The sequence below is a fragment of the Nerophis ophidion genome, linkage group LG10 (genome assembly GCF_033978795.1).
Source record: "Nerophis ophidion isolate RoL-2023_Sa linkage group LG10, RoL_Noph_v1.0, whole genome shotgun sequence".
Taxonomy (NCBI): domain Eukaryota; kingdom Metazoa; phylum Chordata; class Actinopteri; order Syngnathiformes; family Syngnathidae; genus Nerophis; species Nerophis ophidion.
In genome coordinates this window covers 63,281,192-63,297,761 of record NC_084620.1, presented here as the reverse complement: position 1 = coordinate 63,297,761, position 16,570 = coordinate 63,281,192, and the positions used below count along the sequence as shown (strand labels likewise).

The following is a 16,570-nucleotide window of genomic DNA, read 5'->3' as shown; positions in this document are numbered from 1 at the left end:
TGTTTTATTTTTTTCTTCCAACATTTATGTACGGGTTTTCCTGTGTTTACCTCCTGTCCAGCTACTTTCCACTTCCTGTTCTGTCACTCAGCTGCGATTGTATTCACCTGCCTCTGATCACTAATCGGTGAGGGTCTAATTGCTGTCATGTTTATTTAAAAAACAACAACTTTTATGTAGGGTTTTGTCTGTGTCTCGTAACTTTCCACCTCCTGTTCTGCCACTGAGCTCCGATTGTACTCCCCTGCATGCGATTAGTGATCAGGAGACTCAACTGCCTCTGCCTCTAATCACTAATCAGTGGAGGTCTAACTGCTGTCATGTTTAAAAAAAAATCTAACTTTTATGTACTGGATTTTTTTTTAATGTTTAGTTCCTGTCCAGCTACTTTCCACTTCCTGTTCTCCGACTGAGCGCTGATTGTACTCATCTGCCTCTGATTAGTGATCAGGAGACTCACCTGCCTCTGATCACTAATCAGTGAGGGTCTAACTGCTGTCATGTTCATTTCCCCCTAACTCTATGTTCTGTTTATCCTATGTTTAGTTCCTTTCCACTTCATGTTCTGCCACTCAGCTGCGATTGTACTCCTTTGCCTCTGATTAATGATCAGGAGACTCACCTGCCTCTGATCACTAATCGGTGGGGGTCTAACTGCTGTCGTGTTGATTTTTTTAAAAATAACTTATGTACAGTCTTTTCTATGTTTAGTACCTTTCCACTTCCTGTTCTGCCACATAGCTACAATTGTACTCCCCTGCACGTGATTAGTGATCGGAAGACTCAACTGCCTCTGATCACAAATCAGTGGAGATTTAACTGCTTTTTAAAAAAAATTCTTACATTTATGTACTGTTTTTTCCTATGTTTAGTTCCTGTCCAGCTACTTTCCAATTCCTGTCCTGTCACTGAGCGCTGATTGTACTCATCTGCCTCTGATTAGTGATCAGGAGACTCATCTGCCTCTGATCACTAATCAGTGGGGGTCTCACTGCTGTCATGTTTAATTTTTTTCCTATAACTTTTATGTTCTGTTTTTTTGGTTTTGGCATCTCGTTTGTCCAACTTGCATACTACTTTTTAAACACTTTGTTATGAGAGTAGCATATGTGTGTGTGGCAGCAGGTGAGTGACGTCAGTGAGTCAGCATCAAGGGTTGGAATTGGGGGTTAAATCACCATAAATGAATCCCGGGCGCGGCACCACTGCTGCCCACTGCTCCCCTCACTTCCCAGGGGGTGAGTAAGGGGATGGGTCAAATGCAATGGACAAATTTCACCACACCTAGTGCGTGTTTGTGTGACAACCATTGGTACTTTAACTTTAAAATGTTGCTGTTCCTGATTGGCCTACACAAGAAACAAATGCTGTTTTTTGATCAGACCAGGCCTGGGTCACTCGGGGGCCACATTTAGAGAAAAAATGTGTCGGGGGGCCAGCATATTTATTTTTAGGAACACTAATACAAAACCTGTCAATAATTTTTGATTGAATGCTAAAAACATTACAGACAGCCTTAAAAAACGGAATGGAAATTTTAAATATTTCTATGAACGATAAAATACTGAATATTGACGAAATATGAATGTCACACCCGCTTTCCATCGACATATTTTACAATAAAGTGAAACGCAACAAAAATGCAACAAACAGTGAAACATGAACGCAATAAACCCACCTACAATCTGATATATCTGATATTTGCTGAATTTCCCCCAGGGATCGATAAAGTACTTTCTAGTCTATTCTATATATCACTAAGCTTTAGAACTTTGTTGTGAAAATCTCCTTCCGCATCTGTGGAAACGCTTCCCGCCCACAGTGCTTGGTGCCTCGTCTGAGCTGCTGTAACGTAGATGACCATAGTAACTAATTATATGACCATAGTAAATAATTAGGTTACCATAGCAACTAATACATCATCCTTGAGTGCAGATTCCAACCATTGAAACACTATAAAGACTTCTGGTCATTAGAAAACATGACTGCACATCACAATGGCAGCTACACTTTCCATCTTAAACATCTAAAAACCAACACGCCGGATTGTAGTCAGCTGGAGGCGTGTCTTAATGAAATTAAACAATGGATGTCCGCTAACTTTTTGCAACTCAACGCCAAAAAAACGGAAATGCTGATTATCGGTCCTGCTAGACACCGAACTCTATTTAATAATACAACTCTAACATTTGACAACCAAACAATTAAACAAGGCGACACGGTAAAGAATCTGGGTATTATCTTCGACCCAACTCTCTCCTTTGAGGCACACATTAAAAGCGTTACTAAAACGGCCTTCTTTCATCTCCGTAACATCGCTAAAATTCGCTCCATTCTGTCCACTAAAGACGCTGAGATCATTATCCATGCGTTTGTTACGTCTCGTCTCGATTACTGTAACGTATTATTTTCGGGTCTCCCCATGTCTAGCATTAAAAGATTACAGTTGGTACAAAATGCGGCTGCTAGACTTTTGACAAGAACAAGAAAGTTTGATCACATTACGCCTGTACTGGCTCACCTGCACTGGCTTCCTGTGCACTTAAGATGTGACTTTAAGGTTTTACTACTTACGTATAAAATACTACACGGTCTAGCTCCATCCTATCTTGCCGATTGTATTGTACCATATGTCCCGGCAAGAAATCTGCGTTCAAAGGACTCCGGCTTATTAGTGATTCCCAAAGCCCAAAAAAAGTCTGCGGGCTATAGAGCATTTTCCGTTCGGGCTCCAGTACTCTGGAATGCCCTCCCGGTAACAGTTCGCGATGCCACCTCAGTAGAAGCATTTAAGTCTCACCTTAAAACTCATTTGTATACTCTAGCCTTTAAATAGACTCCCTTTTTAGACCAGTTGATCTGCCGTTTCTTTTCTTTTTCTTCTATGTCCCTCTGTGTATCGGCTGGGGACATCTCTGCGCTGCTGGTCCGCTACCCTTGGGATGGTTTCCTGCTGGCTCCGCTGTGAACGGGACTCTCGCTGCTGTGTTTGGACTGGACTCTCGCGACTGTGTTGTATCCATTGTGGATTGAACTTTCACAGTATCATGTTAGACCTGCTCGACATCCATTGCTTTCCTCCTCTCTAAGGTTCTCATAGTCATCATTGTCACCGACGTCCCACTGGGTCATTATTGTCACCAATGTCCCACTGGGTGTGAGTTTTCCTTGCCCTTATGTGGGCCTACCGAGGATGTCGTGGTGGTTTGTGCAGCCCTTTGAGACACTAGTGATTTAGGGCTATATAAGTAAACATTAATTGATTGATTGATTTGGGAATGTCGGGCAGGCCAGATTGAAAAGCTCAACCGGCCTTAATTTGCCCAGGACTGGATATGACAGTTGTTAAAGGGGAACATTATCACCAGACCTATGTAAGCGTCAATATATACCTTGATGGTGCAGAAAAAAGACCATATATATTTTTTAACCGATTTCCGAACTCTAAATGGGTGAATTTTGGCGAGTTAAACGCCTTTCTGTTTATGGCTCTTTTGGCGATGACGTCATTTTCAACACATTGCAAACACCGGTTCTCAGCTCTGTTATTTTCCGACTATCTTTTGGAACCTTGGAGAGACATCATGCCTCGTCTGTGTGTTGTCGGAGGGTGTAACAACACTAACAGGGAGGGATTCAAGTTGCACCACTGGCCCGAAGATGCGAAAGTGGCAAGAAATCTGCCGCCACACCCCCCATTGAATGTGCCGGAGTGTCTGCACATTTTACCGGCGATGACAGACATGGCACAGAGATGTATGGATAACCTGCAGATGCATTTGCAACGATAAAGTCAACGAAATCACAAAGGTGAGTTTTGTTGATGTTGTTGGCTTATGTGCTGATCAGACATATTTGGTCGCGGCGTGACTGCCAGCTAATCGATGCTAACATGCTACGCTAATTGATGCTAACATGCTATTTACCGGCGGTGCTAAAGCAGACATGGCACAGAGATGTATGGATAACCTGCAGATGCATTTGCAACAATAAAGTCAAGGAAATCACAAAGGTGAGTTTAAATAATAAATAATAAATAAATGGGTTGTACTTGTATAGCGCTTTTCTACCTTCAAGGTACTCAAAGCGCTTTGACACTACTTCCACATTTACCCATTCACACACACATTCACACACTGATGGAGGGAGCTGCCATGCAAGGCGCTATCCAGCATCCATCAAGAGCAAGGGTGAAGTGTCTTGATCAGGACACAACGGACGTGACGAGGTTGGTACTAGGTGGGGATTGAACCAGGGACCCTCGGTTTGCGCACGGCCACTCTCCCACTGCGCCACGCCGTCCCACTTCTTCCACTCTCGTCCTTGCACGCTACACCGCTACAACAAAGGTGACATAGAAAAGAAGCTGCCGAACGTGAGCCACGTAAGACCCCCCACAAAACAGAGAATCCTGAAAGTGACTGTCAGAAAGCGACTTGAAGATGGTCTGTGAAACCTAATCTATGCAACATTTTGACCAAAGAACCACCATTACATGTTTTGTAGACTACAAGGAAGTGTTTTACATTTAGAAAGAAAATTACCCCTTTAATGCTCCTTTTTTATGAAAAAAAAGACCTGAATGGACCCACTCAGACCGTGCGCCTTATAATCCTGTGGGCCCTGTGGTCCGGAAAATACGGTATGCAAATGAAATGGCCTGCCCACCCCCGACCTCCCATTACAAAGTGTGACTTGATGTATAAAGATCAAACCCTGCTTTGTCTATAACTGGTCATATCAATCTAAAAGTATTTGTAATATTTACGAGTACAGTAGGAATATGCTCCGGCAAACCCCACCATAACCCCAACTCTGCAACGCCGAAAGTGGTAAAAAAAAATGCATGGATGGGTAAGCCAAAGGACAAACACTAGTTTAGTTGATGTTGTTGACTTATGTGCTAATCAGACATATTTGGTCGCGGCGTGACTGCCAGCTAATCGATGCTAACATGCTACGCTAATCGATGCTAACATGCTATTTACCGGCGGTGCCAAAGCAGACATGGCACAGAGATGTATGGATAACCTGTAGATGCATTTGCAACGATATTACGTTTCCTTCCACCCACATTTAAAACGAAAAAAACACTTACCAATCGACGGATTGGTAAGTGTCACAAGATGCGAAAGTCCTGATCGTTTGGTCCGCACATTTCACCGGCGATGCTAACGCAGCTATTCGGCCATGCTATGGCTATGAATAGCGTCAGTAGCTTCAGTTTCTTCTTCAATACTTTCATACTCCAACCATTCGTTTCAAAACATGCGTAATCTGTTGAATCGCTTAAGCCGCTGAAATCCGAGTCTGAATCCCATCCAATGTCGCTATATCTTGCTGTGCTATTCGCCAGCACTGTGTGACGTCACAGGAAAATGGATAGCGTCTTCGCGGAGAGCGGGAAATAAAGCACTTTAAAGCTTTTTTTTAGGGATATTCCGGGACCGATAAAATTTTGAAAAAAACTGGGAACTGATTTTTTTGGTTTTTAACCCTTTTGAAATTGTGATAATGTTCCCCTTTAAGAAAAAAAAACGCGGAGAGAAAAAATCGATTGGTAAAAATTAGCCACAATTCTCGGAGGTACTGATAATTAAACAAGCACAATGGTCATTTTCACATGTGTGTGTGCAGCTGTATTAAAAAGCATAAAAGGGGAAGGTGTATGTGTGTCCTGCTCCCTGCCGACCTGCAGTAGAATGTTTTTAATCTGGTGTCTCCACCATCGTCACGACGACGGGTCGATGGGCAGCGCCATGAAAGGTCAAATTCCTTCCTGTGCGAGCAAGAGGAGGAAGAAAGAGGGGGGGGGGCGGAGCCTGCTGTCGACTGAGGAGGCGGCGAGGACAGCTTGAGGAAGAAGGTGCGAGCTCCTCGCAGTTGGCGGCGGTGACATGTCACCGGGAGGACATCAATTTTAAACTCTTGTGGAAAAAATTGCGTGTGAGCGCGGAGAAGCTGACACGTAATATTTTGGAGTGTTCATATGGAAGTAATATTTAGGACGCATCTATTATCGTAATGTGGGTGTATGTGTTAAAGTTAAAGTACCAATGATTGTCACACACACACTAGGTGCGGCAAAATTATTCTCTGCATTTGACCCATCACCCTTGATCACCCCCTGGGAGGTGAGGGGAGCAGTGAGCAGCAGAGGTGGCCACGCCCGGGAATCATTTATGGTGATTTAACCCCCAATTCTAACCCTTGATGCTGAGTGCCAAGCAGGGAGGTAATGGGTCCCTTTGTCATAGTCTTTGGTATGATTTGTCCGGGATTTGAACTCACAACCTACCGATCTGTGCCCATTCGACTGACTTTTTAGGCAAATGTACTCAAAACACTGGCTGCACAAGCGCCTGTTTTTATTTGTTGTACATATTTTCATCAGCGAGTGCATTTAACAAGTTTGAGCTCATGTTATTTTAGCAAGTTTGTCTAATAGTTTCAGCCACAAGTGTACCTAATATTTTGTACCTATCAGTCAGAGCAGGGGTGCCCAAAGTGCGGCCCGCAGCTAATTGTTTACTGGCCCCCAACACATTCTGGAAATAGTACTGCAAAAATAAAAAAGAACATTAAAATATTGGAATGAGGTGAAATCTATCGGGAAAAAGATGCAACTTTGACACAAAGCAGGCTGTTTTTTTTTCCTTTTGTCTTCATTTTACCATGAATTGATTAACGTGGACCCCGACTTAAACAAGTTGAAAAACTTATTCGGGTGTTACCATTTAGTGGTCATTTGTACGGAATATGTACTGTAATGTGCAATATACTAATAAAAGTTTCAAACAATCAATTATTTATTTAAATTTTTTTGCCATTGCTCAAAAAAAAGAAAAAATAATCCATGTTATAATGAATTATTTTCAAAGCTCCAATTAGTTCAAATATTTCACTTTAAAATGTTTTATGTGATAAATATTGCATATATTGTGTAGTTGTCATATAAAAACAAAGTTTTCTTTGACAAAGGAGCATAAAACAAACAAAATAATAGCTTAAACGTAAAATCAACAGATATATCTGAAGTTGATCTCGTAATGTAAGTGTTGAAATAAAAAAAATTAAAAAAAACCCTAATAAAAGTGTATCACTTTATGAGTGGGGCACCTTTTGGATCCCAAATATATTTAGTGGTATTTTATTTATCTTTTCACTGTGATTACTCAAAAATAATAAAGAATTAAAATCAATGGTGTCCTGCATTGTTGATCTTTTAGGGCTCTAGTTACTAAATACTGCATATTTCAGTTTTACTATAACATTTTTTTTTTTTTTGACGGAAAAGCCATAAAACCTTTTTTTTTAGTTGATATAGAGATTTACTGTAAGCGTTAAATAAATGACTTATTTTTAACATTTTAATAACTGAGACCCTTTATGGTCCCCGGGATCCCTAAAGGTAAAATCCATATATTTTGTTATGGTTAGAAAATGAAAAATATGCATGCTTTAATTTTTCTATGTGTGGCCCTCAGTGGAAAAAGTTTGGACACCCCTGATTTAGGGTGTACCAAATGTTTTGGCCTCACTTGAACATCATATTTTCGCCACAAGTGTAGTTTAATAGTTTTGGCCTCTTGTGTGCCTCACATTTCAGCTATAAAAGGTACCCAATATGTTGGCGACCAGTGTACTTAATATTTTGTCTGTAGGAGTAGCTATTATTTGGGGTGTATCAAATGTTCCCCCCCTCATGTGCACCTACTGTAATAGTTTTGCCACAAGTGTACTGTATTTTAATAGTTTTTGCCTGGGTGCGTCCAGAGGAGGCACCTATTATTAATACCTATTATATGGGATGTGCCTCATATTTTGGTATAAAGAGGTACCTAATATGCTGTCTGCAGGGGAACCTCTTATTTGGGGTGCACCTAATATTTGGCCTCACGAGCGCCTACCATTTAGGCCACAAGACCAAGTACCTAATATTTTAGCTACAAGTGTACCTAATATTTAGGCCACACGTCCCTAATATTTTAGTTACTGTACATGTTTACCTAAAATTTTGGCCACATGTGTACCTAATATTTAGAAAATTTGTGTACCTTATATTTATAATAAACGTGTACCTATAATTTCGTCTACATGTGTACTTAATATTTTGGCTACAAGTGTACCTAATATTTAGGCCACACATGTACATAATATTTTAGCTACTGTACACGTGTACCTAATATTTTGGCCACAAGTGTACCTAATATTTAAGACACACATGTACCTAATATTTTAGCTTCTGTACGTGTACCTAATATTTTGGCTACAAGTGTACCTAATATTTAGGCCACACATGTACTTAATATTTTAGATACTGTACACGTGTACCTAATATTTTGGCCACAAGTGTATCTAATATTTAGGCCACAAGTCCCTAATATTTTAGTTACTGTACATGTTTACCTAAAATTTTGGCCACATGTGTACCTAATATTTAGAAAATGTGTGTACCTTATATTTATAATAAACGTGTACCTATAATTTAGTCTACATGTGTACTTAATATTTTGGCTACAAGTGTACCTAATATTTAGGCCACACATGTACCTAATATTTTAGCTACTGTACACGTGTACCTAATATTTTGGCCACAAGTGAACCTAATATTTAAGACACACATGTACCTAATATTTTAGATACTGTACACGTGTACCTAATATTTTGGCCACAAGTGTACCTAATATTTAAGACACCAAAAGGGAATAAGCGGTAGAAAATGGATGGATGGATGTACCTAATATTTTAGCTTCTGTACATGTGTACCTAATATTTTGGCTACAAGTGTACCTAATATTTAGGCCACACATGTACCTAATATTTTAGTTACTGTACATGTATACCTAATATTTTGGCTACAAGTGTACCTAATATTTAGGCCACACAAGTACCTAATATTTTAGCTACTGTACACGTGTACCTAATATTTTGGCCACAAGTGAACCAAATATTTAAGACAAAATGTACCTAATATTTTAAATACTGTACATGTGTACCTAATATTTTGGCCACAAGGGGCTCCTAATATTTAGGCCACACATGTACCTAATATTTTAGATACTGTACATGTGTACCTAATATTTTGGCTACAAGTGTACCTAATATTTAGGCCACACATGTACCTAATATCTTAGTTACTGTACATGTGTACCTAATATTTTGGCTACTGTACATGTGTACCTGTTATTTTGGACACACATGTACCTAATATTTTAGATACTGTACATGTGTACCTAATATTTTGGCTACAAGTGTACCTAATATTTAGGCCACACATGTACCTAATATCTTAGTTACTGTACATGTGTACCTAATATTTTAGCTACTGTACATGTGTACCTGTTATTTTGGACACACATGTACCTAATATTTTAGATACTGTACATGTGTACCTGTTATTTTGGCCACATTTGTACCTAATATTTTGGCTACAAGTGTACCTAATATTTTGGCTACACATGTACCAAATATTTTAGCTACTGTACATGTGTACCTAATATTTTGGCCAAAAGTGTACCTAATATTTTAGTTACTGTACATGTGTACCTAATATTTTGGCCACACATGTACCTAATATTTTAGTTACTGTACATGTGTACCTAATATTTTGGCCACACATGTACCTAATATTTTAGTTACTGTACATGTGTACCTAATATTTTGGCCACACATGTACCTAATATTTTAGTTACTGTACATGTGTACTTAATATTCCGGCCACACATGTACCTATTATTTTGGCTACAAGTGTACCTAATATTTTGCTACTAGTGTACCTAATATTTTGGCTACAAGTGTACCGAATACTGCGATGAGATGGCGACTTGTCCAAGGTGTACATCGGCTTCCGCCCGATTGTAGCTGAGATAGGCACCAGCGCCCCCTGTGACCCCAAAGGGAATAAGCGGTAGGAAATGGATGGATGGATGGTGTACCTAATATTTCAGCTCCAAGTTTAACGAATATTTCGGCTACAATGGTAACTAATATTTTGGTTACACGTGTACCTAATATTTAGGCCACACGTGTACCTAATATTTGGGCTACAAGTGTACCTAATATTTCGCTACAAGTGTACGTAATAGTTTGGCCAGACGTGTACCTAATATTTTGGCTTCATATGTACCTAATTTTTAAGGACATATTGTAGCTCTTATTTTGCAATTTGAAAATGTGCAACTTGAGGCAGCCAGATAATTGGGTCACAGTCAAAAGGCTCTCACCATAGTAAGTGAAGAACTGGGCCAGGTGGAGGAAGGTGAGCGAGACCAGAACATTGAAGGTCCAGTTGACTCCTGCTGCACACGCGTTGCCGGTGCTCCTCGCCCACAGCGGGTAGATTTCAGAGTTGATGGTCCAGGGCATGGGGCCCATACCTGTCAAGAAATGCCCCACAACAGCAAAAGATCAGAAGGTGTGAGGCACATGTTGAGTCTTTGGGGAGAGGGAGTGAGAGCGGTCACACTAATGGAGGACTCCATGCTTTATTTGTAAATTACGGTGGAAAATAAGTACTTGGTCACTTCAAACAAGGAAGATCTCTGGCTCTCACAGACCTGTAACTTCTTCTTTAAGAAGCTCTTCCTCCACTCGTTACCTCTATTAATGGCACTTGTTTGAACTCGTTATCTGTATAAAAGACACCTGTCCACAGCCTCAAACAGTCAGACTCCGAACTCCACTACGGCCAAGACCAAAGAGCTGTCGAAGGACACCAGGAAAAGAATTGTAGACCTGCATCAGACTGGGAAGAGTGAATCTACAATAGGCAAGCAGCTTGGTGAGAAAAAATCAACTGTGGGAGAAATTATCCACTGATAATCTCCCTCGATCTGGGGCTCCACGCAAGATCTCATCCCGTGGGGTTAAAATGAGCATGAGAATGGTTAGCAAAAATCCCAGAACCACACGGGGGGACCTGGTGAATGACCTGCAGAAAGCTGGAACCAAAGTAACAAAGGTTACTATCAGTAACACACCACGCCGACAGGGAATCAAATCCTGCAGTGCCAGACGTGTCCCCCTGCTTAAGCCAGTGCATGTCCAGGCCCGTCTGAAGTTTGCCAGAGAGAACATGGATGATACAGCAGAGGATTGGGAGAATGTCATGTGGCCAGATGAAACCAAAATATAACTTTTTGGTATAAACTCAACTCGTTGTGTTTGGAGGAAGAATACTAAGTTGCATCCCAAGAACACCATAACTACTGGGAAGCATGGGGGTGGAAACATCATGCTTTGGGGCTGTTTTTCTGCTAATGCATGGGTGTCAAACTCGCCATGTAATTTCATTTGGCCCTGGAGGCAATATCAAATTAACATTAGAGCTGGCCCGCCGGTATTATACAGAGGCGGTGCCGCTGTAACACCGCATTCACCGCTAATGCTCATACTTGCCAACCCTCCTGATTTTCCCGGGAGACTCCCGAAGTTCAGTGCCCCTCCCGAAAATCTCCCTGGGCAACCATTCTCGTGAATATCTCCCAATTTCCACCCGGACAACAATATTGGGGCCAGTGCCTTAAAAGCAATGCCTTTAACATTCTCTACAACCTGTCGTCACGTCCAATTATCCTACTTAAAAAAAAGCGTGCCAGCCAAGTTTCATGATATAAGCAGCTTGTACACACTCATAAGTGAATGCAAAGCATACTTAGTCAACAGCTATACAGGTCACACTGAGGGTGGCCGTATAAACAACTTTAACACTGTTACAAATATGCACCACACTGTGAACCCACACCAAACAAGAATGACAAACACATTTCGGGAGAACATCCGCACCATAACACAACAGAACAAATACCCAGGATCCCTTGCAGCACTAACTCTTCCGGGACGCTACAATACACGCTACCACCTAAAAGGGTAATTTGTTCAACCCTGACCCGCGGCTTTGTTCAGTTTTAAATTTTGGCCCTCTCTGTATATCCGTGTGGCGGGGCTCTCCCTTAGAGATAGGATGATAAGTTCTGCCATCCGGGAGCCAGATGAGGTGGTTCGGGCATCTGGTCAGGATGCCACCCGAACGCCTCCCTAGGGAGGTGTTTAGGGCACGTCCAACCGGTAGGAGGCCACGGGGAAGACCCAGGACACGTTGGGAAGACTATGTCTCCCGGCTGGCCTGGGAACGCCTCGGGATCCCCCCGGGAAGAACTACACGAAGTGGCTGGGGAGAGGGAAGTCTGGGTTTCCCTGCTTAGGCTGTTGCCCCCGCGACCCGACCTCGGATAAGCGGAAGATGATGGATGGCCCTCTCTGTATTTGAGTTCGACACCCCTGTGCTAAGGGGACAGGACGATTGATCCGTGTTAAGGAAAGAATGAATGGGGCCATGTATCGTGAAATTTTGAGCCAAAACCTCCTTCCATCAATGAGAGCTTTGAATGGTTGACCAAATACTTATTTTCCACCATAATTTACAAATAAATTCTTTAAAATTCCTACAATGTGAAGTCCTGGATTTTTTTTTCACATTCTGTCTCTCACAGTTGAAGTGTACCTATGATGAAAATTACAGACCTCTGTCCTCATTTTAAGCGGGAGAACTTGCACAATCGGTGGCTGACTAAATACTTTTTTCCCCCTCCACTGTAGGTCATCTCCTACCAGGTGCAAAAGCGGCCAAGTAGAGCATCAATCCCAACAAGACCAGCCAGGAGAAGGAGGTGGGGCAGTAGTTGTAGGCCCAGTAGGTGTGCTCCCTCATCCGGCTGGAGTTGGAACACCTGCAACGGCACGGAAAAATGGACACGGCAGTCTTAAAGAGTAACCCTCCCGCGGGCATCCTGTGACTCACCTGCCCCACGCCGCCTGCTCAGTGGAGGCCTTATTGACGGGGACGCAGGAGGAGGTGAGCGGTGCCGAGCCGTTCTCCCGGTAGCAGAAACCACAGGCCGGGTCCAGCATGCACGGCTCACACAGCCTGAGTTCAACGCACACACGGGGGGGAAACAAAAAGTCACTTTCATCGACAGGATCCGTCCAATTATCCTCATTGTGGTCCGTGATAAAACACCAACAAAGTAAAAAGGCGCACACGAGGGTGGAGTGATTGCCTTTTTGCGACAATTTACTCTGACTTTGTACGTAAGGGTACTCTTTCATCCTGACAACTAATGGACTGTGCAGAGATGAAGGTGGTTGGCAAATTGAAGGGATGAGTGCTTGCGGCGTGACTGACTTCACTCCACCACAAACAATGACCGCCACCTGTCAGAAGACAACAAGAGACGCCGCACGCCTCCATTACTCGCCGCTTGTTGACACTTGCAAAGGGGGACAGCAACTGTTGCAGACAATTTGTTACTTTGGGACCGCAGGTCGGCGTGGGGACAAGCTGGCTTTCATTGCTGTTCATTCGCGCAAGAGTTGTCAGTCGTGAATTTCTCCATACTTATTCCATACCACCGGAACAATTGCGTGGACATCGGGGGTGGTACCTCTGGATTGGCAGACTGGGGTGGTGGTTCCTCTCTTTAAGGAGGGGGACCGGAGGGTGTGTTCCAACTATCGTGGGATCACACTCCTCAGCCTTCCCGTTAAAGTTTATTCAGGTGTACTGGAGAGGAGGCTACACCGGATAGTCGAACCTCGGATTCAGGAGGAACAGTGTGGTTTTCGTCCTGGTCGTGGAATTGTGGACCAGCTTTATACTCTCAGCAGGGTTTTTGAGGGTGCATGGGAGTTTCCCCAACCAGTCTACATGTGCTTTGTGGACTTGGAGAAGGCATTCGACCGTGTCCCTCGGGAAGTCCTGTGGGGAGTGCTCAGAGAGTATGGGGTATCGGACTGTCTTATTGTGGCGGTCCGCTCCCTGTACGATCAGTGCCAGAGCTTGGTCCGCATTGCCGGCAGTAAGTCGAACACATTTCCAGTGAGGGTTGGACTCCGCCAAGGCTGTCCTTTGTCAACAATTCTGTTCATAACTTTTATGGACAGAATTTCTAGGCGCAGTCAAGGCATTGAGGGGTTCCGGTTTGGTAACCGCAGGATTAGGTGTCTGCTTTTTGCAGATGATGTGGTCCTGATGGCTTCATCTGACCAGGATCTTCAGCTCTCGCTGGATCGGTTCGCAGCCGAGTGTGAAGCGACCGGAATGAGAATCAGCACCTCCATGGTTCTCGCCCGGAAAAGGGTGGAGTGCCATCTCCGGGTTGGGGAGGAGACCCTTTCCAAAGTGGAGGAGTTCAAGTACCTAGGAGTCTTGTTCACGAGTGAGGGAAGAGTGGATCGTGAGATCGACAGGCGGATCGGTGCGGCGTCTTCAGTAATGCGGACGTTGTACCGATCCGTTGTGGTGAAGAAGGAGTAGAGCCGGAAGGCAAAGCTCTCAATTTACCGGTCGATCTACGTTCCCATTCTCACCTTTGGTCATGAGCTTTGGGTCATGACCGAAAGGATAAGATCACGGGTACAAGCGGCCGAAATGAGTTTCCTCCGCCATGTGGCGGGAATCTCCCTTAGAGATAGGGTGAGAAGCTCTGCCATCCGGGAGGAACTCAAAGTAAGGCCGCTGCTCCTCCACATCGAGAGGAGCCAGATGAGGTGGCTCGGGCATCTGGTCAGGATGCCACCCGAACGCCTCCTGTAGGAGCCTAAATGCTGTTTAAATTAATTTACATTTTATGGAAGGTGCTTTATGTTTATTCAGTCAAAATGGGACTATTTACTTTATTTGCATGATAAAAAAATTTGTATATTGAATGCTTAGAGTAATTATATAAAGCTCACTTTAATTTTAATTATTACATTTGTCAAAATGATTTGATGATGTAACTGTTTTAAGTGCATATATGGCGGAAGGATCTGTGTGGTAAGGGGGTTTTTGGACGCAAGGTGTCATGGGTAATGGCTGTCAGGTGCGGTGGAATGGAGACACACAGTTTTTTGACCTCACTCATACTTATTCTCATTCATACTTTTTCTAACTAGTACTGCAACAAATTCTCTTTATTTTGTCATTCATTTGTTCCCACATCGTGACTGTCTTATGTTTTGAATGATTAAGATCACAAGTAAACCATACAAACGAAGAAGAACATCTGGAGTTTTGTTTTGTTGTTGCCCCAGCAAGCGGAGTGAATGTGATAGTAGAGGAGCGTCAAGCTTAAGGCTACTTTAGGAATCTACACCTCCCTAGGGAGGTGTTTAGGGCACGTCCAACCGGTAGGAGGCCACGGGGAAGACCCAGGACACGTTGGGAAGACTATGTCTCCCGGCTGGCCTGGGAACGCCTCGGGATCCCCCGGGAAGAGCTAGACGAAGTGGCTGGGGAGAAAGAAGTCTGGGTTTCCCTGCTTAGGCTGTTGCCCCCGCGACCCGACCTCGGATAAGCGGAAGATGATGGATGGATGGACGGGTTGGTTGCAGGAGTACCTATTATTTGGGGCGTACCAAATATTTTGGCAAAATACGCACCTTAAAACTCAATTGTATATGATGAAATCTTAACATTGCAACACATGCCAATACGGCCGGTTTAGTTGACTAAATTGCAATTTTAAATTTCCCGCAGAGTTTTATTGTTGAAAACGTCGCGGAATGATGACGCGTGCGCGTGACGTCACGGACTGTCAGGAAATATTAGCTCAGCACCAGTTACGGTTAAAAGTCGTCTTTTTTCATCGCATAATTACCCAGTAATTTGGACATCTGTGTTGCTGAATCTTTTGCAATTTGTCCGATTAATAATGGAGACTATAAAAAAGAATGCTGTTGGTGGAAAGCGGTGGATTGCAGCTGCCTTTAGCACCGAGACACAGCCGGTGTTTCTTTGTTTTTAACACCGAGCGGTCAAGCGAACATTTTTCTCTACGTCAACCAGCAGGTTTTTGGATGGGAAAATTGTGATATTTATCTTACCGGAGACATCATTGGATTGTTCGTCCTCCTGCAGTAGCTGTTTAAAAGGCAGCTGTGAGCTTGGCTCCTCTCTGAGACACTGCGTGTTCACCGCAGCCATCTGACCTCCAGGTATGTCTTTATAATCTCACTAAAACACTATTAATCTTCCAGAATTATCCTAGTAAAATGTGTCTAATTACATCTGAACCGCTCACACTGCCGCCGCCCGGAGCCGTCGCTTTTTATTTATTTTTATTTTTTTTTTTTCAAGTCCTTCGCTATCAATATCATCATCCACGAATCTTTCATCCTCGCTCAAATTAATGGGGAAATTGTCGTTTTCTCAGTCCGAATAGCTCTTGATGCTGGAGGGTCACATTATAAACAATGTGAGGATGTGAGGAGCCCTCACTCTTGTGACGTCATCGTCTGCTACTTCCGGTAAAGGCAAGGCTTTTTTATCAGCACCAAAAGTTGCGAACTTTATCGTCGATGTTCTCTAGTAAATCCTTTCAGCAAAAAATGATGGCAATATCGCGAAATGATCAAGTATGACACATAGAATGGACCTGCTATCCCCGTTTAAATAAGAAAATCTCATTTCAGTAGGCCTTTAATGTTTTGTCTTTGAGGTGTACCCAATCTTTGGGCCTTACAGGCACTTAAAGGCCTACTGAAACTAGATTTTCTTATTTAAACGGGGATACCAGGTCTATTCTAT

The 16,570-nt window shown here is 43.0% G+C and overlaps 1 protein-coding gene across 2 annotated transcripts in view; it reads right to left on the bottom strand.

Moving 5' to 3' along the window:
* The window catches only part of LOC133561169 (proton myo-inositol cotransporter-like), a 250,512-nt gene that overhangs the window by 8,310 nt on the left and 225,632 nt on the right, over positions 1–16,570 (bottom strand). Inside the window, exons 15-17 of one of the 2 annotated variants that reach the window (XM_061914444.1) lie at positions 12,803–12,928; positions 12,613–12,731; positions 10,227–10,379 (exon numbers count right to left, since the gene is read on the bottom strand). In XM_061914444.1, coding sequence (XP_061770428.1) covers positions 10,227–10,379; positions 12,613–12,731; positions 12,803–12,928 — 398 coding nt within the window. Of the gene's footprint in view, positions 1–10,226; positions 10,380–12,525; positions 12,732–12,802; positions 12,929–16,570 lie in introns of those variants that run through there. The other variant, XR_009808600.1, reaches the window with a different exon arrangement.